The sequence below is a fragment of the Dermacentor variabilis genome, chromosome 6 (assembly GCF_050947875.1).
Source record: "Dermacentor variabilis isolate Ectoservices chromosome 6, ASM5094787v1, whole genome shotgun sequence".
NCBI lineage: Eukaryota > Metazoa > Arthropoda > Arachnida > Ixodida > Ixodidae > Dermacentor > Dermacentor variabilis.
In genome coordinates, this window is record NC_134573.1 from 113750781 (window position 1) to 113776774 (window position 25994).

Below are 25994 nucleotides of genomic sequence, written 5' to 3' on the forward strand. Positions count from 1 at the left end.
AGAAAGATGGCTACTTCTCTCTACAGTGATTTTACCATATTTCTTCTAGCATTAGCGACATTTTCGTGCGCTTTATTGCGCTTTGTCTCCATAAATGTATTGGCAATGTTTCTGGTTCAATTTCCTCTGTATAACTACCAGCTGTTATTTCTCACTGCGAAACCGGGGTATTACCTAGTGGCATTGATCTGTATGAATTCCTTGGTCATTCCAGGGAATATTGTAACCGTACAGACACTCCTAATAGATGCTCTGTGTTTATTTTTTCTGAAATATTTTTGTAGAAAAGACGTCAGAAATTGTGTTCATAGGTCAGAAAATGAAAATCCGTGTGGGTTGAAATTCACTCCTCGCCCATTTGTTCAAATGGCCCATCTGGTAAACACGTATCATGGCTGTCCGTTTTAGGCGTCTTAAGACGTGGAGTTCACAGAACTGCGACATCTAGTTTCAAATCGGAATTGCGTGTTTGTAAACTTTGCGCTTCAGTGCCCTGAAAGTCGCCGATGTTCGGAATTTTTTTTACAAAACATTTGTGTTCAGAAATCAAAATCGAACTTGGTACTGTGAGTAGAATTTTGATTTCTCTCATATATGAAACAATTTTCATTCACACCATTGAAACGGTTGCCTAATAAGAACACGTCTGCGTTTTACATGAATTTGAATAGAAAAAATTGCAGTTTATCTGATGGTAAAACTTCCTCTCATGAGAAAGAAATTTAGTTGGGCAGGCTATGTGATCCATAGTGCAGATGGCATGCGTAGAAGAAAAAAAAATAATAGAGTGCGTCTGAGGGTATTGCAGTATGGTGTGATTAGTAAACATCCAGGAAATGTATAAAGTCAGCTCAGGAAAGACAGGTAATTGGAGATCGCTGGGGAAGGCCTTCTTCCTGAAGTGGGCGCAAAATAAGCTGGCAATGGGGTGCTTTTCTTACTATATTAAAGATTCAACGAGTAAAGCTTATGTATATTTTACGTCGACTATCGTTCTAGAAAAGGCGGATTCCACGATTCTCATATTTAAACTGCGAGCTGACTCAATCGCTTCAGAACCGGGGGCCCGTCTAATATGTGATTAATTACCACTTCGAAAAGGAGCTTCACATCTTTTTTTTTAAATATTCAGTAACCAAAATTACAAATTACTCTATGCTTATACGCCAACAATGAAACTATTCATTATGCATATTTTCTAGAAGAAATATATGACAAACACTGACAGTTTTATTGCCATTTCACTTAAATTTATATTCATTTCTGTTACATGGTCACAAATTGCTGGATTAAATAATGGACACACCCACGCCTTGTGCATTCTGGACCTTTCAATAAATTACCAGACGAAGGAGCGCCTAATTACATCAGCAAGGTGAAAATCACCTTGTAGTCTCATACTTATTGAATAGAACTCGCTTTTGTTCTCCTAACAATACACTGTTGTCAAATAGCACTTAAGGCAAATCCAGTATATATATTTCTGTGTCTCCACATATCTATAGTGTTCTGTTACACTTAAGCCTGCGCTCAATAGGACCTATGGCGAATAATTCATAGAAGCATGCGCTAAATTGTTCTTATTCGATAAATAATTTACGCGTTCACGTTACTTTCTTTATTTCCGTGTTTTGTATTCTTGTGCCTATCCTCCTTATTCAAATTGTTTAAGCTGTCATTTAATTTGTCGTACTTCTTTTGATTTACGAATCGACTAGGCTTCGGTGGTTTTTGATGCGAGAGAATCAAATGGCTCATTGAGCGAAAAAGCCGGCGTCTGTAGCAGCGAAACGGCGCCTAAATTCCCATTGGCTCCGACGCCACGCCACGTGCGCGCCTCGACGGAGCAGAGGGGGTGAAGGCGAACGAACAACTACTGCCGCGCTGGGGCGCCAGGTGTTGCGTGGTAAAACCCCCTAAAATTCGTAAAGTAGTGACACTCTCCTCCTCCGCCTTCCCTCCTGCTCGTTTCTCCTTTCTTTCACGTTCCCTCCTCGACCGTGGCGCCGCCTACACTGCTCGAGCGTGGCAACGGCGCCAACATGCGCACCTCGCCACTCCGTAGACGCTGCTCGAGCAGAAATGGCGCTGATGCACGGCGCGAAAGCCCACGTGATGCTATTACGCCAATAGCGACGCGGTGTCGGCCTTGGCCAGACCGCGCGAGGAGGAGGCGGCATTCTTCCAAGCGTGACATTACGAAGTTTAAGGGGCTTTATTGCGTGGGGGCATCACCGCGACGCCACGTCACCCTCGCTCTAGGAAGCCCGCGTTATCCGCGCAAGCTCTCCCCTGCGTTATAACCTCGCCTCGGTAATCGCCATGAAGATATTATTGTATGAAGAAACTCAATAAATTAGAAGGAAATAACGTTGGCGGTAATAAGTTTCGAACCTACGACCCCACGCTCAGAAGATGAGTGCCTTAACCTGTAGATTAAACCGGCGCCTCCTCGATAGGAGGCCTGTGCACTCTGCTTTATGACATCATGCTTCGACCCGAAATTTCCGTTGCCAAGACCGGCGAGAGGAAATCGGTGACGTCATAATCACTGTGGCTTACTTGGAAGCGGCCCCATTGAATTCTATGGCAATCCGCCGAGGTAGCATGACATGACGGATCGAAGTGCACCTGCTTTGTGCTATGTATAGGAGGCGTTGGCCAAGCGCCTCAAAGCGCTCGCTCGTCGGCGAGGAGTTCATAACTCGAAGAACCCCTCAGTGGCGTTCAACTGGACATAAATGCTTCCGCATTCACACACTCAATAAAAAAGTGCTTAGGTGTCCCCGGATTTTTTTTATTGTACCGTCTACGGGAAGTCCCCGCTACGCTTTCTAACGCGGAAGCGTTCCGACTGGCCGGAACCAATATGGTTGCCCAGTAATGAAATTTCTGACTCCCGGGCCTCTGCAAACTAATGTCCATGGACTTTATTGCGCACTCAAACTCCTCAACAAGTTCACTTCTAGACAGCACCCAGCAGGATCACGCTCATTCGGCTTTCGGACCCTATTACCGCTAACAATATCTACAAGTCTCGGACAAGGTAGCAGAGCTTTAAAAGCCGTCTACGATTCTCACATACTCTTCTACATAGGATGCTGCCGTACATTCTATGCACGATACCTTTCCCGCCAAAGCCAGGGTGGTTCCTCTCAGCCCTAAGAGGAGAAACGAACTTACTTAGCTCTCATATGATCATTACCACTGCGGCCTAAAAAACGATACCATTGAATCTCTGTTGCATTTTTAATAGTTTCGTGAAATAGACAGCTGGTTATCTCTTAAAGTTCCTCATCCGCTGCTTTTGCCATAAGGTTCTATAAATTTGCCCATGTACCTTTGAAGGACACGAATGAGTCAAGAAGAACGAAGAATTTTGGTAAGGACCAGCTGCGAGAAAGTCATTGAATGGTTAGGTATAATCCGTGAAAAAAAGAAGAGGGGCAGCGTGGCATTCATCTTTCATTCTGCAGCATTTTTTTTTTTGTCACGGTTGGCGAGTTCGTTTTGCTAATGGAATATTCTAGACCAGGAAGGCTTCGTAGACAAAAGGTTTTTTCCGTGAAACTTTAAGAATACTAACACTTGCAAACGTTCTTCGAAGTTAAAACCGACACTTACAGTGTTCGCAGAGATACAAGGCCCGTGAAATCCTTCGCCGACAGGCGCACGAGCTTGTTTCTTGTTAGAGACCTATAAATGAAGCGGAAATGAGGAATCTCAGCACGAGATTTTTAAGAGGTGGACTTCACAGAACTGCGATATCTAGTTCCAATTCTGAATTGCGTGTTTGTAAACTTTGCGCTTCAGTGCCCTGAAAGTCGCCGATGTGCGGAATTTTTTCACAATGTATTTGTGATTCGAAATCGAAATTGAGCTTGGCACTGTGGGTAGAATTTTGATTTCTCTCATATATGAAACAATATTTATTCACACATTCGTATTCTTGCTACGCCGATGGAAGGGGTTCTCAGTATACAACGGGCACTATTGGAGAGTTGCCATTCAGGGATGTATAATCGAGCCTTCTAATTATTTATCTCACATGTTGAACATGCTTGAAGTCTATTCCCTGTAGTGTCGCTGACTTTTTAAAATTTTTTTTCCCCCTGAGAAATACATTGCCCGATGCATCTTTCACAAAACATGCAGTTCGAAATTCTACTTCACTGAAATGTTTGAATTAAATTGAGGGTTGTACGTGCCAAAATGAGTATATGATATTGAGGCACGTCGTAGTGGGGATCTCCGTAATAATTTTGAGCAACTGGGGTTCTTTCACGTGCAACCAATGCGCGGTACCCGCATCGCGTGACCTCGTTCTTAGCAGCGCAACGCCAAAGCCACTAAGCAACCACTGCGGTTATGTTACCACCATAACGCGAAAACATGCGTTGAACGACAAAAGAAAATATGTTCTGGGCCCTTAGATTTCTGACCGGTACCGCTCAGGAATATCGTAGATTGCAATTTGAAACTTTGAATACACTGATGGTGCGCTACTTACAGAACTTGGAGCCGCTTTAGATTCTCAAATGCATGTGGTCGAAGTGATTCAATTTCATTGCCATCCAGCCATCTGTAAATAAAAAAAAAAGAAAAAATTAAACCGGTGTCTTTCGAGATAAACATTGCAAGCTTCAGCGGTGATTAAGGTTTCTTTTTGCCCTGTTTTCTTTTTCTTTCTGTTTACGGGAGGTGCTCTTAAAAGACAGTCCCGTATTTACATGAACGCGGACGCCGTTCGTTTGTGTAGGCTTAATGAGTGAAGTTGGCCAAACAGTCTTTCTCTGCAGAAAGCACACTAGATCCCCAGAATATCACAAATATCTGACGGCCCGGTTACGGTGCTATATTGCTCAACGTTATCCCTGGCGAACATATATCACTTTGACAGCATCTATATATCAAGACGCCTACATCTTCGTGCTCTCATGGTCGTTTGGTTCACTTGTTAGGTGCACAATTGGCATAGTAAGACAAGAGTGTATGCCCAATTGATAGGTCATGACATGAATGACATGAATGGCATGTCATGACATGCCTGTCAGGTAGGTCATGAAACAGCCGCCTACGTCTTGGTGCTCTCATGGTTGTTTCGTTAACTTGATATCTACCAAAATTGGCATAGTATGACAAGACTGTATGTAGAACATAAATGATAGGTCATGACATGCGTGTCATGTAGGTCATGAAACAGCCGCCTACTTCTTCGTGCTCTCATGGTCGTTTGGTTTACTTGGTAGGTACCACAGTTGGCATAGCATGACAAGTGTGTATGACGAACACAAATGATAGGACATGACATGAATATCATGACATGCGTATCATGTAGGTCATAAAACAGCCACCTATGTCTAGGTGCTCTCATTGTCATTTCGTTAACTTGATAGGCTCCCCGCAAAACATCCCCAGAGGGCATGGGATCTGTTCTCTTTTTTTAATCGGCTATGGTGTTCCTTAATTCTTCGCTCCAGCTTGTTCTAGGCTCTCCGCTAAAGCTGAAGTTAGATTCACGGACTTAGTACCTCAGAGAGCGTCTCAAAAAAAAAAAAAACATTCTTGAGTTACAAACACTAAATTCTCAGGCTTTGATTCGTTTCGTTCCATTACATTTTGTGTTGCTTCTATTGTATACCACTATATCTAAATATTATCGCAATACTAACCATACGAGCGCTTATACACTCATACTGAAGGTTAGTGCGCGTTCAGAAACGCGGAATATGTTTGGCTTGATAAACGACAAGGCGAAGTAGGCGAGCCCCGTCAACGCAATGCTCAATCGCCTCGGTAGCGGAGCGAGAACAATGTTCTGCCTTCCGCGACTGCTGGCATTAGCGCTGTTCGCTCAAAAATAAAATAATAAAAATCATCCACCATCCCGGCCGTGCGAAATTGTATGTTCAGCGAAGCAGTTGTAAATCACCACTAGAGCTTGCCGGAGGGAACAGCGGGGGGGGGGGGGGGGGGGGGGGGGGGGGGGGGGAGTATGCAGTGCTTTATTGCCACACGAGAATGCGGACGTGCCGACTTCGCTTGTGCTGGATTTCAACGGCAACACGACCAGCGATATAATACCGCTGCTAGTCATTTTGCCGTGTTTTTTTTTTTTTTGCCTTTGCCGATGCTCGCATTCACGCTGCTCCTCCGGGGGCCTAACTTCGCTTTGCGCACCCATAGCGGGGCTGCACCAACGAAATCAGTTGCTGGGCTGGTTTGTTTACATACGAAACGCTAGCGAAATCACTACCCACATCGCACGCTAGCTTCGCAGCGGCAGCTTCCGCAGCAGTAATCTTTACCCGGAAACGTGCGCGAGGAGCGCTCCTGCTGACTATGCGAAGCACGTAGCGCTCCTACGTGCTTCCCATAGTCAGCAGGAGCGCCTCATCAACATTTATGTGGTTCTGATGCATGTTTTGGACTTGTTCTATATTGAAATGAATGTTTTGCGGCAGGTTGTATACGCGTGATAGCAAAGAACGTATGCACATCTCGCTTCAATCGCTGAAGGTAGTTATTTTTTTTTTCTCTTTCTTTTCTTGCTTTTGTGTTGTGAAAGCGACGCCTGAAAAATACCGATCAACTAGATTCTAACCGCGTCGCTCTAACATAAATCCTGGACTTTCATGTTTCATGTACGAAAATCACGATATGAATACGAACTCCGGATTCCGAATAGGACTCCGGATTCAATTCGGACACCGGGGGGGGGGGGGGGGGGTTCTCTAACGGGTGTTTTCGCATTTCGCCTGCATCAAAATGCGGCCGCCGCGGTCAAGATCTGCATGGAAATGCACGAAGCGGAAAGCCCTCAAGCCCTCAATTATTCAAGCTGAGCTGCTCTTCACTCGCTATATGCATTCGGGAACAGACGCTGCCATTAGTGCTATACGGATCTTCGCATATATGCACAAATTGTGATTCCTTCTTTTTTTATTAGTATTCTTCGTCCTGAGCGAGTTGCCAACGCAGTCTAAAGAAAGATATCCGAGCGGTGATCAGGAATGCTATTTCTACGGAGATATAAAAGACATGCTTTTACATTATTAGTTGGTGGTGTTATTTTTCTCCGAGACACGATATCTGAATTTAGGAAAACATCACGCAATATATGAGAACGAGAGAAACGTGGTGGCAGTCGCTTCAAATATTCCAGCAGCAGGATTCGGCTGTTTTAAATATACGCCCGTCTCTCCAGGTATGCCAAACTGTTTATTGCAAGGAACCGGACTCTATGATCAAAGTAATTGAAAACGGCAGCTGAGAGCTGCTGACGGTGACATGAACAGTTATTATGATTATATATATATATGTATATATATTTCTCGTACGTTTGTCATACCTGTTTTTCAGGTGTGTTTTGGGAACGCCAGCCGGCCAAACTTCCGCATATTCACCTCTTCGAAAGCAATCTTCGTACTGTTTCTTTTTGCATTTTAAGCCATTCTAGCATATGAAAGCGCCACATAATCTTGGACGTCACCCGTGGCACTATTGGAACTCGGTTCATGGCACGCAGTTTAAAGCGGAGAGTACGGAAACTTCTTTTTTTTTTTTGTGCGACGTCACCTTTTGCCGCTACAAAATTCCCGCGGGCCTAAAATACGCAACCTCCGCGCAGTGCGCGCAGCGTCCAAACCGCCTCGGAAACGCCAAGGCACGGCAGACACGTGATAAGGAACTCACAGGTGCGTGAGGTTCTTCGGATGAACGAGCAATTCTCCATGTACATCTGTCAACAGGCAGCTCCTCAGGTCTCTGTGTTTTAAAGGAAATACAGTACAAACATAGAAAATATATAAAATATATAAGAAATAGCTTTTTCTAAGGCAATATTGCACCATTATTATTATTATTATTATTATTATTATTATTATTATTATTATTATTATTATTATTATTATTCATGCAACCATACACGTAGGCAGCACACAGAGGGGAAGAAAAAGATGAAGAATATAAAAGAAAACGAAACAAATAAAAAACAAAGCACGACACATCACATTACACGCGCTGTAGGAGCATACAGGCAAGACTCTAGTTCCGTTCTTAGAAAGAGCTCCAGTACTCTGCGGGTCCCGAATTCCAGTTAAAGCACGGCATTTCGAAAGTAATATATCGGTGAGCGCAGTACGAGAAAAGTAGAGTTGCCAGAACTTGCTCAGCAGCCCAGAGACACCCCCCCCTCCCCCCCCAAAAAAAAAATATCACGCTTCAATTTTTTTTGTTTGTTATGCAGTGAAATGTGGCAAAGCGCGTTACTGTCACATTCACGAAATGCGGGAGAAGCTCGAGCGTGTGTAGTAGATCTGGCTGCTCGCTGCGTAACGTGGACAGCTACACGAGAATGGAATGAAAAAAAGTGGACTTCACAATCGGAGGGACACGCAAAGGGTCCTCCATTCGGCTTGAGCGCCGCAGTGATTCGGGTTCAGCTGCGATACAGAAACCAGAAAGTTGAAAGTTGAGTTGAAGCTAAATAAAAAGAAAGAACAAAGGAGTACGATATAGTACGAATGCTACGCGCAAAGATGCAACTGTTGATGCCTGTACAGGAGATAGCAGCAGATGTCTGCCCATAGTTCACGACCAACACACATTAAAAGCACCTCCATGGCTTAGCCGTGATTCGGCCCATGAATTGACAGTTATGTATACGCGTTGCGGTCCCCTCCGCATTTGTTCGTAGAGAGAGAGAGAGAGAATAAACATTTTTATTAGGTAAATGGTGCTTTGGAGAGGCGTCCTCATTCCAGAATGCCTTGAGCTCGGGCCGCGTCCTGGGCCCTCGCAATCAGCCGTTGCTGATCCTCGAGGTCGGAGCTGGACAAGGCTCTCTCCCAAAGCTCGTTAGTGGGGTAAGGGTTCGGAGGATTTAATGGTGCCGCTCTGCAACCCCCTACTATGTGCCTGAGGGACCCGGGCTCTGCGCAGAAGCGGCATTGCGGAGAGAATTTTGTAGAGTGTATGAGGTGATTTCTGGTTGGGTGGGGCAATGTTCGTAGACTTGGAGAAAATATGCAGACTACAGTGGAGATGTGCCGAGTGGCAGCGCGAAGTGACGGACCCCCGGACGTCGACGCAGACAAAACGCTCGTCATTGTCTTCGTCATACCGTGTTCCTTTACTTCGCGCTACCATCCTACACCGTAAAACGTCCCCAACCAGCTATCCCAGTCAACTGCCCTTCTAAGTGGATATACATATTTTTTTTTTACTTTTTTGTGGGAGGCGGTTGTAATTGAAATTCGTCATTGCATTTCGGTACAGTATCGTTGAATCTGCCCAACTTCAGTGCTTTTCAAACTATAGATGAATAACAACGATGTCGCTATGGCAATAACGTCTCTACGCACAGAGACGGAAACAAGAGCGTTGCCATATTTTTCGTCTACTCAAGGCTTCGTAAACAACGCCTTAGGCACTTGAAGTCATCGCTCCAGGGCTGAATGCTTCCGGATGAGTGGGCTTTAAAGTCTTCAATAAAATTTATTTACGTCTACATTTCAAACACCCTGATACTCTTGGCTCATTTGCATTACATAGCTTCCAGCACCTCTCGCTAACGCAATATTGTGACTGTAATGGTGCTGACAATTTAAACGTTACTTGAAAATGCAGCAGCCAATGCCTTAGCGCAAATACTTCGGATTGCGGTTGCGTCAATACCGTTCCAGAGCGAGATCGATAAACGTAATTTTGAATCTTCCACAGGTACAAGAAGGAGCCGTACACCATCTCGTCATCTATTTCTCCTCCTGTATGTGCATGTCCAAATATATAGAAGGTATAGAAGCAAGAAGGCAGTGTCATGTCCTGCCCCGTGCTGTATTGCACCTCGTTCTCGTCTTGCGTCTGCCTAGCGCTTGTAAACATCTCAACCAGGAAACACGTACTTCAGGCCAACTATTTTTTTATATGCCCTAGATGGTCACACTATACCGTGGGTGAGTGGCAGGAAGGTGACATAGAGAGAGGTGAAAAGAAGATTGCGTTAGCGTATGTACACGTAAGCACTTTGTCAAACGCTATCACTAAGGCAAATCAATCTCATAAAAGGGCAGGAAAACAAACAAACAAGTAACGACTTCCGAGGCCTGCGAGCCAATAAATGGTGAGGTCGGCCATCTAGTATCTTGTTTGTAGAAAAAGCTCGGTCGTCCAATCATGGTGATGTGTTTTGGTTTCGGCACTGTGTATCAAAACTGAAGGCGGCCACACAGTAATTGATCTATGGGCCCGGTGCACTAGCGCTCGGCACTGCCGGTCGTTTTGATAAAGCAAGAGGTAGGATGTCGGAAACGCCGCCTCGTTGTTTATTAAATTATATTTATTATTGTATCTGTATGTGTGTGTGGAATGTTTTCTTTTTTTTTTCGCTCCTACGGCCTCCCTCAATTCATTGTCACTGTCCTAGTTTAGTCTTCGTGAATTATCATTTTGTTTCTTCATTTTCCATTTTTTCTCGCTTGCTTCTATCCTACATTTCTACGCTTCTGTCCGTTCTGTCCCTAAAGAGTACACAGGAGTTGTGCGCCTTTCGGTCGCAGCCTTCTTTTTCTCTTATTTTCCTATCGGTTCAACGTATATGTTTTCAAACCGGATAATCCATCAAGCAATCATTTATGTAATTAATTAATTGACTAATACATGAATAATCAAATGTTTATTCTATATTGCCCAGGAGCAGCCACAAAGCCTTCGTACTGGTGCACGTAAAAAAGTAATGCGCGATTCAAAATGTACATAAGAGGCCTATATGGTAGACAAAACAATGCGAAATAATAATAACAACAGTAATGCCAATTTAGCAAACTTCACCTGAAGCCGCACAGCTAGCTTCAAATGATGAAAGCGCACTTTGCGCGAACAAACATCTGCCGATACGGAAAAAACGGACTTACAGTGTTTCCAACGCCGTTAGGCCACGAAACGCCTCCGCAGCGATTGATTCAATAGGGTTGTGTGACAGGTGTCTGTAACCATAAAAGACATCCGGCTAGACTCTGCACCGCTCCAACGAAATTGTCTGAGGAGCTCGAGTGGCGTCCTCCTCATACTTTAGCAGGACAACTCCCGCATCGATTGTTAGAGTTAAGGAACTTCGCTCCGCCAAATGTAGGCATGTCGTTTGTCTGTTCGCACTTAGGACCTCACGCCAGCTTTGATGGTCTAACTCGGTCTACAAAAGCGACTTTCATTTCGTTTCTTTGTACCCAAGCTGATCATTGTATCTTGCCACGTCATTTGCCGGCACAATAAACTTAATTTGTTTGTTTTCTCGGACATATTACGAAACTGCCGGATTTGTCAGTGGGAGGTGAGAAAAGCGTGAAAATAGGGAAAAAATTATTCTCTTTCAAATACTAGAAGAGTTGTAGACCACAAAAGCAATTTGTATGTTGTGCTGCGCTAGTAGAAACATTCTTCTGGGCAACACTGTTATCTTCGACGTGGAAATACAAAAATTAGCGTTCATTTATTTGTTGAGCGTGTAGTTTGGTGCAATCTTTACGGGTGGTACACGGAACGTAATAAAATTAGCATGCTTCAAAAATAAGCATGAACACTGAAGGTAACAAAAACGATTGCATGAAAGAAGTCTCACAAGTTTCGCAGGTTCTTGTTGCTCACGAAGGTGTCCGCTTCTATGTTACGAATCTTGTTACCTTGGAGGTACCTGTCAAATAAAGCGACACTGTATCACTTCGACAAAGGCATACAAAGCTCCGAAAAGCTCCTGTTGACTGCTTAGCTTATGCAGCTTTTACATCAACAATCCCACTGTATATTGAAGGCCTTCATAATGTCAACTACTTCATTAAATAGTCAATGTTGAAGCGTCTCCGATTCTGCTCGGGATCCCGGAGTAGTACTTCGCCAGCCACAAGCAGAAGTAACGAACGCCTTCCAACAGCAAAACGAGATTTCGCGAGTAAATTTGAATTATCACATATTCGACAAAAAATTCGAAACAATAGCTAAAGCACAAATGCAGCTATCCAGCACCTTGACGCTGCACGAGCCTTGCGCACACGCGCCTGCTGTGCGGGCGACTTCGGTTCCGTCGACTTAAAAAGAATCTACGACGCATGCGCGAAGGCGCTCACAGCCCCACCTTACCAGTTTGCAATCGTCACAGCTGAAGCTTCATGGAGCGGTCGTTGCATATAGATTGTTTTGGCTGACAATCGACCCAATCCCGGCAATCTCCGCAGCGCAAATTCAAATGATCGATGTGACTCTGTATTCAGGCGGTTCAATTTCTTTCCCCCAAAAAATACTCTTTCGTCTAACATAAAAAAACACGAAACATTCATGAGCCATTCGACTCTGTGAAGGTGGATGACCGGCGAAGTTGTTTAGCGAACGGCACAGAGGTGACCCAGTATATTGAACAAAGGCATGAACATATTTATTGTCCTAATCTGAGGTCATCGTGGTGATGTAGGTACGCGCACACATTCGCGGGTCATCTGTGTCATTAAATGTGTCCGTCATGTAAGACAACGAATGACTCATGCCTCCTTAAAGGGACTAAAGGTTACTATGAAGTCAAGTTAAAGTGATAAAGCAATGCTCTAGAACGTCTAAGGCGTCAATATAATCGCGAACAGAGCTTTATTAACCGAGAAATTGAGGTAAATGCATGGCACGATTTGAGACCCCCCAGCGACATTCCGGTACTAGCCCGATGACGAAGGCACTACTCATCATGATTTATGTCACTAGTAGTCAACTACTCTACTAAAAAGATCATGTCATTAGGTTATGAGACGGAAGAAAATGCTACTTGTCTACTTCGATTCTAAGAAAAAATAACATTTTGACGTTACCCTTGAGTAGTATGGGTGGTCGAAATGTTTCGTTTCCGCTCGACTCTGCGCCGCGCGCGCTTTGGAGTTTCAGTTGTTTCATTATCGCGTCGTGCTGCTCTGGTTCTGCTGGCTCGCGAAACGAATTTTGAACAAGCAGTGAGAATGCCACGTCCGTGTGGTGTTGTGGATGCGCGAACGGTCCGCGGAACTTGGCCAAGGGCAGTCTCAGCGGCGAATCCAACGTTACTTATCACTGTGTACAACGAGTTATCCTCTCCGTTCGAAGTGGTTAAGTGCCGTACCTCTGCCACAGCGCGTTGGCAAAGAGCCGAAAAATCGCATAGTATGCTCGCTGTACTTTCGTCCAGAGGATTACAAATTCAACGCTGGACTTATTGAAGTCCTGTGGAGTGCCTTTGAAAGCAATGCTTTCCCGTAGCGCTGTTCCGTCGGTCTTGCATGCATTCTCCGAAGCGCAAGAACTGCAGGTCGAAGACGGGGCGGTGAGTGCGGCATTTGGTTTTCACGAAGAAAAAGCTACAAATGTACGAATATGTACAGCCATCACATACAGTTGCCGTCGTAGTAGTAGGCAACGACGCCGGCAGCGCGAGCCCTCAGCAGCAGGTCACGTTCATCAGTGCTTAAATCGCTGAAGACGAGCCCAGTATCGCGAGCCACTGTGTCGTTGTCAGGGTCGTCCATTGCAGCGAGGGTCAAAGTTGGCGTCATAAAATAAAGAACCAGCTTATCGTCGAGCGCTTTCCCTTCCACTAGCCACCATAGTTCCGCTTTCGCGCTGCTGTCGGCTCTGTCTTGGCTCTGTTTCTGGCCGCGCGTTTGCGTTTTGCGCAGAAAAGCCGTAGCGCCGTCTGCGGGCGCCGTATTACTCACCGACGGTTCTACGTCACTATGAGACCATGACGTCACCACTCCTCGATCGCAGGGCGGGCGATTTGAACTGCGTTAGAGGTGCGCGAACGCTTCAGAACGCATTTTCTCTTAAAATAAGTTTCTTCTTCACATGAAACAAGCGTTTCAAGGTTTCTGGGATGGTATTTCACGAGTCCACGTTGACCTAATATTAACCTTTAGTGTCCCTTTAACCAATGGATGATACGCCCGTGAACACGGCGTTCACATTACGACAAAAGAAGTGAAATTCTATGCAGTAGTGATGAGCGGGAAGGGAGCCAGGGGGAGGCGGGGGGTCGGTGGATGACGACGACGCTCGAACCATTGCTTATGATGATAGTGTTTTGCGCAACGGAGCCAGCCGTAAAACAAGACGATAATGACGAATGCGCGAGCAGTGGCACTCGTGCGTTTGCGTGGACTCCTTCGTGAAAGAAGTTGTACAAAAGATTTTTTCAAGAAAATCCGTGCTTATCCTTGGGCCTAGGAGCTCTTTGGGTCCCACGTGTGGCAAGGGTAGTTCAAGTGCGCGTTACAGGTCCCCAACTCGACAGGGGTATGTGCCATTGAGCTTGGACCTATTCTGCTCTGTAACGAGGATCGGCTCGCATGATGATCTGTTTTTTAGCGTAAAGCTACACTACGCGGGTTGGAGCTGAGCTTCGCGTGCTTTTGCGCCTGCCATACTGCGCATGCGCGAGAGCCGCGCGACGTCACGAGAGGCGCAGCTGCGTCGCCCTCGTCGCCGCCGACTGCGGCGCATTACAGAGGTGTGACGTCGCAGCCTCCGCAGACGCGCCGGCGCCGTGTGCGCCCGCTGCTGCATTTACGATTGCGGCGCTGCGCGGCAATGCGCGGCAATGCGCATGCGCGAGGAGGGCGCACCGTGCGTATAAATGCACGGGAGAGACGGTTGATGCAGCGCGCTCGACATGTAGGATAAGGGGGGTCCAGCCGCTGCCAGTCGGCGCAAAATACTGGAAAACCTAATTTCTTCAGACCCCGAGGTTGTCGCTTGGCAGTTGGCCGTCGAGCGTCGAAAGAACGACCGTGCCAACGCAAAACGTACGGTCGAGACACCGAAGCAACGCGAAGAACGCCTAGCAAAAAGACGTCGCCAAGAAGCTCAACGCCGTGCTATGGCCTCCCAACAACAGCGGCGGGATAAAGAGAGTATCACAGTAACTTTACGCTACGTATATCCTTGCATAGCTGAGCTAAGCGACTGCCAATTTTTTACAGCGAACCTGTCTATGGTTAGCATCTGGCGGATCGCGTCCGCGCGTACACCGACAATTTTTCATACGTGGACCGTCCCCGAAAACAGTGCAATACCGGGTCGACCCACGGCGGAGTTGAAGCAGGCGTTAAGCACTCCCCATACGTGGGCTGATCTCGAAAGGTAGTGCAACGCCGGGCCGACTTGCGGCGGGGGTGAAGCAGGCGTTAAGCACTCCCCATACGTGGGCCGATCCCGAAGGTAGTGTAATGCCGGGCTGACCCGCGGCGGAAGTTAAGCAGGCGTTCAGCACTCCCCATACGTGGGCAGATCCCGAAGATAACGCAATACCGGGCCGACCCGCGGCGGAGGTGCAGTTCACCATTAATTGGCCCACGTACACAGCTTCGCTGCTCATACGTCTTCACAGAATAGAAGGGCACTGAGTTTTTGTCAACATCTCAGAAATATATTTTTACAGATCCTAGCCATAGACATCTTCGCTGCAAAAACGGAGTTATCAGTTCAAACTGTTCCTAGCTCCCAAATTACTCCACAATTACGAGTCAGTTTCGAGACACGTTTGATAAAATGAAGTGGGTAAAAATTCTCACGCTCTTCTATGGTTCTCCTTTCCAGTGCTAAATGACCAAAAGTTGGCAAAAATTGTTCATTCAGCACCTATACTCCATGGTTTATCGCAAACTTGTGAAGAACGTTTTCAGTGTTTACTGAAAGGGTGCTGCGAGCGTGCCTTCGGGGCCCGCGGGCTACTTCGAGGTCTGAAGCTCGTCGCCAACCATTTTCAGTAATACGAACGGTTGAAACGTGCCGATATATTTATCGCATCTTAGCTCAACACCAGAAGCATCCATCAAACCTCGCGATTAGCCAAAGGAACAAAAGCGAAAATTACGATGTTGTTCAAGAACATAAAGCACTTTCACTAAGATTTCAATTATACGAAGTGGAAGTTAGTTGCCCTCCTCGGATATCCAGAAGCCCTAAAATAGAATTATCGATGGAGGGAGCCATATCTAAAGGAAACATGTTCATGGTAGTCTCACAGCAACTGGAACTATTCCAAATTTACTCATTATATACCGAGCACATCCACGTGTATATAGGCGTTCATGTCACAAATATTCCTCGGCTTCAGCATTCGTCCTTGAACATTTGGCGCTATATGAAACATTTTAATTATACCGAGCGACATTTTCCACCATGGAATAACTGTTTGTGATCCTGTGTGCTTTGCGTTTCATAAGAACAGTAAAAATGCGCAAAAATGTGTTATTTTTATCGATTCGCAAGCCGCTCTCGCATTACTGCAGAGCAACAAGAAAAATTGTTTGAACACTGCTATTGTAGGGGATGCTCAAAGAACGAACTGACGCAGGCGCACTAAATCGCGTAATTTAATTTCAGTGGATGCCCCAACACTACAATATTCCTTGCAACACTGCAGCGGACGCAGTTGCGCATCGAGTGCACAATAACGCGGAGACAATGAATCTTCCTCTTTTGCGCAATTAAGAACGTCAGCTTCTGAGACCTGCATATCCTGTAGTGTCAGCAAAACTGCCTGATTTATTTATTTATTTATTTGTTCCATACTGCTAGCTTGGGTGCCATGCCTTAAGCAGGAGTGAGCATACATTATATTTTTTTGGGCTAAATAGTTGCGACGTATAACGTCACAACGACATGGTGAAATAATAGAAAAATATCTGAACACAGAAAAAAAATACAAATAAGAACAAATGAGGAAAAGAGCATTCTAAGAACTCGGAGTTATACTGTATAGATGCATTAGCGCGAGCTATTGGACCACCTGTACGTGTCTAGTGTCCATCCGTGTCTAACGCCTTTTCCTTGTGTGCGCGTCCTTTGGGAATTGCTGGTACCCCCTTATTCAAGTTCATACTGTATAAACCATGCATCAACCTATCAATTCCGTCAAGTCTGAGAGGAAGCAGAAAATTCAGACCATTAGCACACCACCTGCGACTTGGTATTGCATTTACGGGACACATTTTATGCACGATAAAATGTGCTCCTAGTTCGCAGTCCATTCGTCTGGAAGGGTGTTGGGACAAGCAAATTTCTTACTCTTCAACAGAAGATCATTCTGTCTAAATAAGATACTTGGTTCATGGCAACAGCGGGCCTTGAGAAAGGAGCGCGCGTCTTTCTTTGAACAAGTTTTTCGAGGACACAAACAGTTCGGCGAAATACTGAACTTCAGTTTATCCTAATAAGCTAAATGAGTGATATAAATGTTGTTCTGTTTTGGTCATTTCAAATATTTGATTTTGTATATGGGTATGGGTACTGAATTATGGTATGTGCTGCTGGACTGTATTTTTTTATATATATCAGAGGTGGAATTCACTAAACGAACTTACGAACAAATTTTGGCGTAAGAACAGAAAAAAGAACGTGTTTGCAAAGCTGAAACTTTTCGTAAAATCAGCAAGCTTGCCACGTCTGCCGCTGCTAAGACGAACGCTTTAGTCGAAAAAAAAAAGGCGCGTATGTAATGGTAGCGCAGACGCGAACTTCAGTACTTGCGCCAATAGTAAGCTTAAGTCGATAAAAAAAAAAAACCTAAAAAGCCATCACAGCTGGCTACTCAAGAAATTTCTAAGACAGGTGAATGGCAGCCTTACGAACCTAATTATGTCTATCTGCGCCGCTCGAGCTGACACGGGTTAGCGTTAACACGCTGTAGCGGCCGATCGGCCAGAAGCCACAACTGATAGCCGGGGATGGCGCGTGCTTATAATTTTGTGGCGCGCTCTGATTTGTCATCTCAAACGCATTGAGCAGTTTTAGGGCATAATTTTATTGTGCGTGCGCTGCTGTGGAAGGCAATGAGATTATTGCTGAGCTGCGAGCTTCTGCTGATAGGCTGTGTTTCTTTATGCGCGCATAAACCGGATTTTTCATATCTTCAAGGCGCTCTACTGGGTAGTATAACAAATAGCGTAGTGTTCGCCCCTGGCAACAATCAAGTTTGTCATTCACAACTTTTGAGCACTTCTCTTGTTATATAGTTGGAGCTTTCGCTCACTCATAGGGCTGCGGTTGATTATTTTTCCCGACGCTCATTGCCACGTAAGTGCAACGGTCGTGTAGATTCGTAACGCGACATAGGATGTATCCGCAACTCCTCAGGATTCGAATCTGCCTCAATGATAGTTACGGCTTCATAGATTTTAATTATCTGCAAGAAAAATGGAAAAATACTTATGAATAAAGTGGTCAGGCAAGGAGCCACAATCTCTGCAATGATGTTCATTGCATGCTTAGAAGAAATATTCAAGCTGTTAAACTGGGAAGGATTAGGGGCGACGATCAACAGTGAATTCCTCATCAACCTTCAACTTGCCGACGGCGTTGTAATGTTCAACAACAGTGGGCACACATTGCTATGATTTATTATGGACCTTAACCGAGAAAGTGTAAGAGTAGGTTAAAGATTACTATGCAGAAGACTAAGCTAACGTTGAATAATCTGTCCCGCGAAAAAGAATTACTCATCGGCAGTCAACCTTTAGAGTGCAGGGGCAAGTTCCTCTAGTTTAATTACTCGCAGGGAGGCCTGATTATGACAACAAAATTTACAGAAGAATGAAAATGGGTCAGAGCGCATATGGCCGGCATTGCGCAAACATTACTGGGAGCTGACCACGGTTTCTGAAAAAACAGTCTACATCCATTCCATTCTTTCAGCGCCATCATATGGAGCAGAAACTTGAAGGTTAACACTGAAACATGAGAACAAGTACACGACCGCTCAGACCGCTCAAGCGATGAAAGCAAGAAGGTTAGGCCTAAAATTAACGGACAGGAAGAGAGCGGTGTGAATCGGAGAGCAAACTGGGGTTGTGGTAGTTGAAATTAAGAGGAAAACTTTGATCTGGGCAGGCCAGGTAGTTCGTAGGGCAGATAATCGCTGGTCCATTATAACTACAGAGTGAGTGCTGGGGGAAAAGAAGGGCTGTGGAGGACGGTCGAAAATTAGGTGGGGTAATAAAATAAGGAACTCTGCAGGCACAACTCAGAATCAGCTAGCGTAGGTCAGGGGTAATTAGAAACCGCTGGGAGAGGCCTTCGTCCGGTAGTGAACATAGAAGTACGTTGACGACGTTCTACAACATCCAAAACTCGTCCGGAATATTAACGGACTGTTTCTTTGGAGTCGCAGTTCACTGCGTATTGCGAGGCCGCATTCGCTTGCTTACAGAACGGCGTCGGGCACCGCTTCGACACCGCCACCTCCACCTAGTCACCGTCCTATATGTGCATTGACTGCTCTGAACAAAGTGAGTCAGTGTCGCAAGACCGACGACTGGAACCGACTTGATCTGAAACCAGCTTGAATGTTGAACTACTATTTGCCTCGTGGTACTGTGCTGTGGAGTATTCTGACGAGCATTTTAGCATCGGGATGGTGTTGACTGATTAGCTTTGACTTCTATGAGGTGCCACTTGGGCTATGGCCGACAGCGTAGTAAGGGGCTCCAGGCGCTGACTTCACCAACCTATCATTTATTACCGGTCTCCAAAAGTGATGTGTGCGAGCCTTTGTGCATTTCGCCTCTGAATGAATGCGGCCGCCTGAACCTGCAAAACAAACTCTTGGCCTGGTGCGAGGCGTCATCGTGTTTTATCAGCTGAGGAGACGCCAAGAAGAAGCGATGAATGCTAATACGATGTCAAAGTGTGATAGCCAGCTAAATTAGCAGGTGTGGATATGGCGTATAGTGAAGTTTCCAACCATCATTTGGGAATGTCGGTAGCCATTACTTCTTTCTGAATTTATTTGTCAGGGCTGCTTTAATAGCATTCCGTGCACTCTAGAATGATCCTATGCGACGGGAGCGCGCGTTTCGTCATCGGTTGGCGTTCGACGACATCGTCCACCAGCACCTTAGACGGTAGCGGCTGCCAAGGGAGCTCATATTGAGCCTATGCGCAGCATTAGAACCAAACTTGCAACCGTGTGCAGCGTGATCACATACCATACCGGTCAACGTACGCGTGCTAGGCCCCTTGCCTTGAGGCCATAGGATTATATATTATAAGGCTTTTTTTTTCATTTAATTCCCTAATTAGTATCGGAATATAGACATTTATTGGCTCTGCGATACGGTGGTAGTGGCTAGTATACATGTGGTGTCGGCCTGGCATACTTGGCCGACTTGCTCCGACTCGCTCCGACTGAGCGTCTCATTCTGCGCCAAATATGTCACCATGTGACCATCAGTCCTGTATCTCGCAGGAATGTGACAAGAATGCGTAACACGTCCAACGCAATTATTTTGACGGCAGCGCGGTAAACAGTCGAGGGCGGTTGAGCTTTTCGGCGCTCTAGCAGATGCCCGGAAAAGGAAGCTATCGAATAGGGGCGTGCGGGGATTTATCCCAAGAATATAGCCTTAACTATCTGTGCATGATGTTCGATCATGCTATCAGGTGACCATACTTCTTTCATTTCTCGTGGTTTAATCCCAGACTTGAATCCTCCTCGCTCTCATACGGCACCGTAAAAATGCGCTGCAACTTCGGGTGCTCCCTTGTCTCAGCTGAGAACTTTTTTGGTTAAGAAATTGCGTACGAACAACGCAGCTTAGTGAATTGCGTCACTGGTGTTCTAGTAGGTGCCATATTTTGTGGCATTATTTTCTCTTTTTGCTCACATTTGTTTCTTTGTCAGTAGCCGGTGCCGCCATAGAGGCGCCGACTCCGATCATTTAAAAGAAATGCATTATTTTTACAAGCTCCTCTCATTGTTCTAAATTCTTATATTTGGGCTGATCTTTCCTTGGGCCTATGAGAATGGGCTACATGGTATGTGCCCTTGACCAGTCCTCCAGAATACGCATGTGCCCCTATGAAAGAAGTCGCATGAAAAAAAATAGATCAAAGAATAAAGAGTATGGTCTAAGCGCGATGACAGCAAGCAACACTGAATCTACTGCAACCAGTGAAACGTAATCGGTTGCCTTTCACCAACAATTTAAGCGCCGCTTCTGTTTATACTTTTCAGCAACGTTTTGCCTTTTTTGAACATCGAGTCTTCTTATGCATACGCTTTTAATCCTGTGTAAGTTCTGCATCCTAGTGGTCCTATTATCTCGATAGAAGTTGATCAGATTACTACTCGTCTATGAAGTCAGTGTTTAAAGTCTGCAATGCGCTGTCAAATAGAAAAAAGAAAGAAAAAGAAATAAGGAACGAAAGAAGGACGTAGCTCATGTGGCAAGCGCTGTAAATCTTTTTAGAAGCTGCCAGGCAGCAACAAAGAAGCCTGCGCTCGGCACAATCTTTGCCAGCTCCCTAAAATGGGGGCGAAGTTCGTTTTATGCCTCCTATATGATGGATGCTTTTTGCAGATATGCCAGGGTAGACAGCTTCTCGTTTGCAAACGAAGGGTACTTTTTGCCGCTCTTTTATTTACGAACAAACTACTGTTGTCGCGCATCACAGCAAAGCGACAGTGTATGAACCTTTATTTCGATAAATCTAAAGAAAAATTCTTCACTCTTATATTTCGCGAAGTGCTTCTAGCGTATAAGGGAGGGAGCGCGCGTAACGTACTTTTCTTCTAAAAAAAAAGAAATATGGGTCGAATTACGCGAAAATGACGAAATGCGAGCGGCCGCTAAGTGCGCGGACTTGTGCAAAGATTACCAGATTGAATGGCTCTGAGCATTAGAAAGTTGCATGAGAACTACGCTTTGGCATCGTATTTCATTTTCATGAGATTCGCTTCACATATTCCCAGTATTCCTTTTTTCTTGTGCACAGGGGTTTTTCTTTCTTTTTTTTCTCTTCCCTTTTTAGCGAGAACAAAAATAATGCGGGAATGTTAAAAAAATGGCTAATGGACGGGGCACAGTGGCATGACGCACTACGGTGATTCGTTCTTCGGAATTCTTGCGTTTAATTACGTGGCTATTAGATCGGCAAGTATGCGCCATAGTAGGCGAATTAGGTCACTAGAGATATTACGTATTTCTTTATCGCAGGTTCAATTTAGTACTCTGCCTGGCTGTAGTATCGAGAAATACATGGATCAAATGGTGTGAGAAAATGCAGTAATTTTCGAGTCAACATTTTTCAGCACCACTAGAAAGTAGTTTCGATTACTTGAAATTCTTCACTCAAGCTACCGTTACATCAAACTTGGGCAAGGTTGTGCTCAATAAGCCTCGTCTCTCCAAATTATGGTGATTCGAAACGCTTTCGCCTTATTAGGCATGAAATGCTTTTAGCTCCCGTTGTCGGCGAGCTTCAATCCGAGCAAGTTGACAAGGAAATTTATTCACCCATAGGCACGCTTAAAACTGTGGCATGAACGTAAAGTACAATATAAGGTACAGCACATGTAATACATCATAGTTCATGTAACCGAACCAGATTAGCAAATGAAATAATAAATGGTGTCTGCTTGACACTGGCCTTGCCACAGAACAACAACGAAACATCATTACAGCGTCCACGCAAAAGCATTATTGTCAGCCTCGAATTTATGAAAGGTACCCGGGGCACACACAGATACAGTGTCAACTCAGGCAGACAGAATTGAGCATTAATCTGGCTCTAGAAAGACTTTGCCTCGAGGGACGGTTACGTACTCCGTAGACCAGTGGCGAAGAAACTCGGCTTCACCGAGTTTGTACAACTGTTCTTCAAGATGACCCCATACTATCACCCGTAGTTTTCGCATTCTGGGGTACATTGCTCTATTTGACTGCCGAGATCGTTCTGCAATGTTGCGGAAGCACCGCAAAACGTAGCTAACGCTGTGGTAGACGAGACTCGCAAACCGATCTCGGCGCTGTGGTGGCCGCACTATGGATATTGCAAACATTCTTGCAACTAGCTTTCAGAAGGTGCGCGCTACAACGCACTCCTTTACTACATGCGCGTTGGTATCTCTTTGTGCGCAATGCATGCATTTATAATTCGCTACCATATGCCAGCGTTCAAGCCTGTCTCTTGTAGGTAGATTTCCCTACTGGTATTGCCAATGAAAATTCTTCATTTGTGAGGGCAACTCAGGTGAAAGCACGGCTTTCCACGTTTGTGTTGTAGCTGTCCGTGGAGGTACATCTGTCTGACATAACGTTTCACAAAGCCTGGAAACTGATGTCGCACGCCACTTTGTAATTCTTAGTTGCATAAGATGGCTTTGCAAGCGCTCAGCCGCCGCATACTGCGACGCTGGCGCTAGAGCTGTCGGAAGCAGGTTGCCTGTACTCTGCGGTATAAGCGTTCGACGGTAATGGCCCAACCAATAAAAGAGCAGCGGCCTACCAGGGTACTCATCATCATCAAGTAGATCACATGTGCTCTTAGTGCACAACAGCCTACCAAATATAACTATGCATGGCAAGCTCCATCCTCCGCTAGATTTCGGCAGGCACGAAAATTGATGTGCTACGTATTGCGACTTGTTTAACCTAAACCACGAGAAAATAAGTGTCTTTACTACGCGTACTGTTGGTGACAGTGGGAGAGCTACCCTTGCAGCAAACCACAGTTTACTGCACAATACGTTCTTAATAAAGAAAGCCCTTTCTGCCAGCGGTTGTGGCCATGCAGTCACTGCTTCCGACTGTTCTTCAATGGAGCTGACAATGTCTCGCCACGTGTGAGGTGAAACACCACTTGTACAAAATCTGATGCCTAGTATTTGCACATGCTCGGTCTGTTTAATGTCCCCTGGTAGTGTTATCCCTGCGCGACCTAAATTTAATGCTTCACATTGCATCATATCTATTTGGCCCCCTGACATTGAAGCATATTGATTATATATACGAAATACCTCTACAAGACTGTCCCCATCCAGTAAAAACAAAGTGATTTCATCCGCATACGCCGATACTTTTATGCACCCTGTCCCTGGCATACGAAGGCCTCTTACGAGCGGGCTTTCGCTAAAACGCCTTAACAACGGGTCGATCGCAAGCACAAACAATATGGGTGACAAATGGACAGCCCTGCCGCGCTCGCCTTGTCACATCAAATCTAGGAGTCAAATGCTGTTAAGTAGTAGCTCAGCTGTTGTTCCGGAATAAAACATCCACACGATGTCTGCAAACTCTTCAGGGAAGTTATAGCATCGTAAAACCTCAAATAAGTACTGGTGTTCTAGCGGTCAAACACCTTGGCTTACTAATACTTCTATACTTACTAATACTCGAAGCTTACTAATACTCCTGAAGGTTCACGCGCTGTTGTGTATTGTATAATATCACGTGTTAAGTTGAGAGACGAAAATATACTCCGACCAGGCACGGAACTTGTTTGATGTACCCAGATTATTTTCGGCAATGATATCTTCATGCGATTTACAAGAAGGGTTGTCAGTATTTTGTAGCATGTGTTGAGCAGTATTATATATATAGGCCTCCAGGATTAGGGTTCTGCAAGGTTGGAGCCTGGCTTTGGCAAGAGCATTACGCGGCCCCGATTAAACGATTTAGGAATACCTTCCTATGCAAGAATGCTCTTAAGGAGAGATACTAAGGCAGTACCTACTTCCTCCCAGCAAGACCTGTAAAATTCGACTAGTAAGCCATCTGGACCAGGTGTTGATCCGCTGTTCAACCCTTTGTGCAGGACCGCATTACATACGCTAGTTACTGTACAAACAAGTTACGAAAAAAAACCTTGCTTGCTAGTTCTTTCTAATATTTCTTCACAATATCACTCAACCTAAAACTTTTAGTACGCTGAAGTTTTATTTGTCATTTCCAATAGGGACGTTCAAAAGGCCGATGCAGGCACCATACGCTTCATTGTCATCTTTTGGCGCTGAGACAGGGTTGCCTGTGCTCTCTTGAAGGCCAGGGGTCCGTGAGTTCCGCGGCGCGGGTATTGCAATGCCTTGAGAGCTGGCGCCACGTTATGTGGCTCCTCTTTCAGATGATTTTGTTCTCCTAACTGGGCAGTGCGCTCTCTGTCTCCTTGGTCACTTTCGCTGCCTTTCGTACCCCCCCCCCTCCCCGTCAGCCGGTTTTATTCTAGCTAGGCAGCGTCCATATGGACCAGTGCACAGTGCGGCCTAGTGCGGTGTGGTGCGGTGTGGTTTGGTGGTGTGTGCTGTTGCGAACATGCACCACACTCATTTTAAGGTTATGGCTAGTATCTCCTCCAACGAGTCTGGTCTGCCAGTTGCCATTTCATGCTTACATTTACTGTCGATTGCAGGAGAGCCAACAATTTTTTTGAAGTGGCTTGTGTATACCGAATGAATTGCACCAGAGAAAGCGTTATGTGCGCAAACTCATGAATGGATTTACAGGAAGTGCCTAAACACATTCGTAGAACTTCCAAAAGCGTATGAGAACTCCATTGTACAATTTCTTTGATGTTTGGATTGCTTGGATTGGCATAACTCTGCGAACCTGTTATTTATTTTGGTTTTCCACAAGCCATTGTGCAATCCCCAAAAAAGAATTGCTATATGTGGCACAGTACCTGCTCAATCGAATAGTTAGGTAATACATGGCAAACGCTATGAGACTGCCGTGCATCATCTCAAAAATCCATTTATGAAAGCTCAGTGCAATGAATGGAAGCTAGCTTTCACGGGCTTGAGCTTCACACTCAGAGACACCATTCACCTACGAGCAATATGTAGTGCGTTAACAAATAATTGATATTTATGGTAATATTTCTTTAATTTCTTGCTTTAAAAGAAGGTTCTTCACCTTAATATCTTCAGAAATATGCTTGCAAGCCGCGCAGAACTCTAAACAATCTAGTATATGCCTTTTTTACGAGCCTGGTTAAGCTTTTCTTTTAAAAAAAAAACGCATGTGTCGGGACGTCATGACGCAGAGGATGGTCACGTGGCAGCAGAACATCCTGGCGTTGTGGTATTCGTTCCGACTTACTCGGTCTTCGGCTCTGCTGCTACATCAGGCCGCGCGAAACGTTCAAATAGCCACATTCGAAGGTTTGACCTATGACAACCTATGGCCCATACTTAAATGAAACGATAATCTATA

At 45.2% G+C, this 25994-nt stretch overlaps 1 protein-coding gene across 2 annotated transcripts in view; it reads right to left on the bottom strand.

Moving 5' to 3' along the window:
* The window catches only part of LOC142585057 (uncharacterized), a 210338-nt gene that overhangs the window by 49042 nt on the left and 135302 nt on the right, over nt 1-25994 (bottom strand). For both annotated transcript variants that reach the window (XM_075695516.1, XM_075695515.1), the window contains exons 8-12: nt 11618-11689; nt 10914-10985; nt 7696-7767; nt 4511-4582; nt 3625-3696 (exon numbers count right to left, since the gene is read on the bottom strand). In XM_075695516.1, the coding sequence (XP_075551631.1) occupies nt 3625-3696; nt 4511-4582; nt 7696-7767; nt 10914-10985; nt 11618-11689 (360 nt within the window). The remainder of the gene's footprint in view (nt 1-3624; nt 3697-4510; nt 4583-7695; nt 7768-10913; nt 10986-11617; nt 11690-25994) is intronic.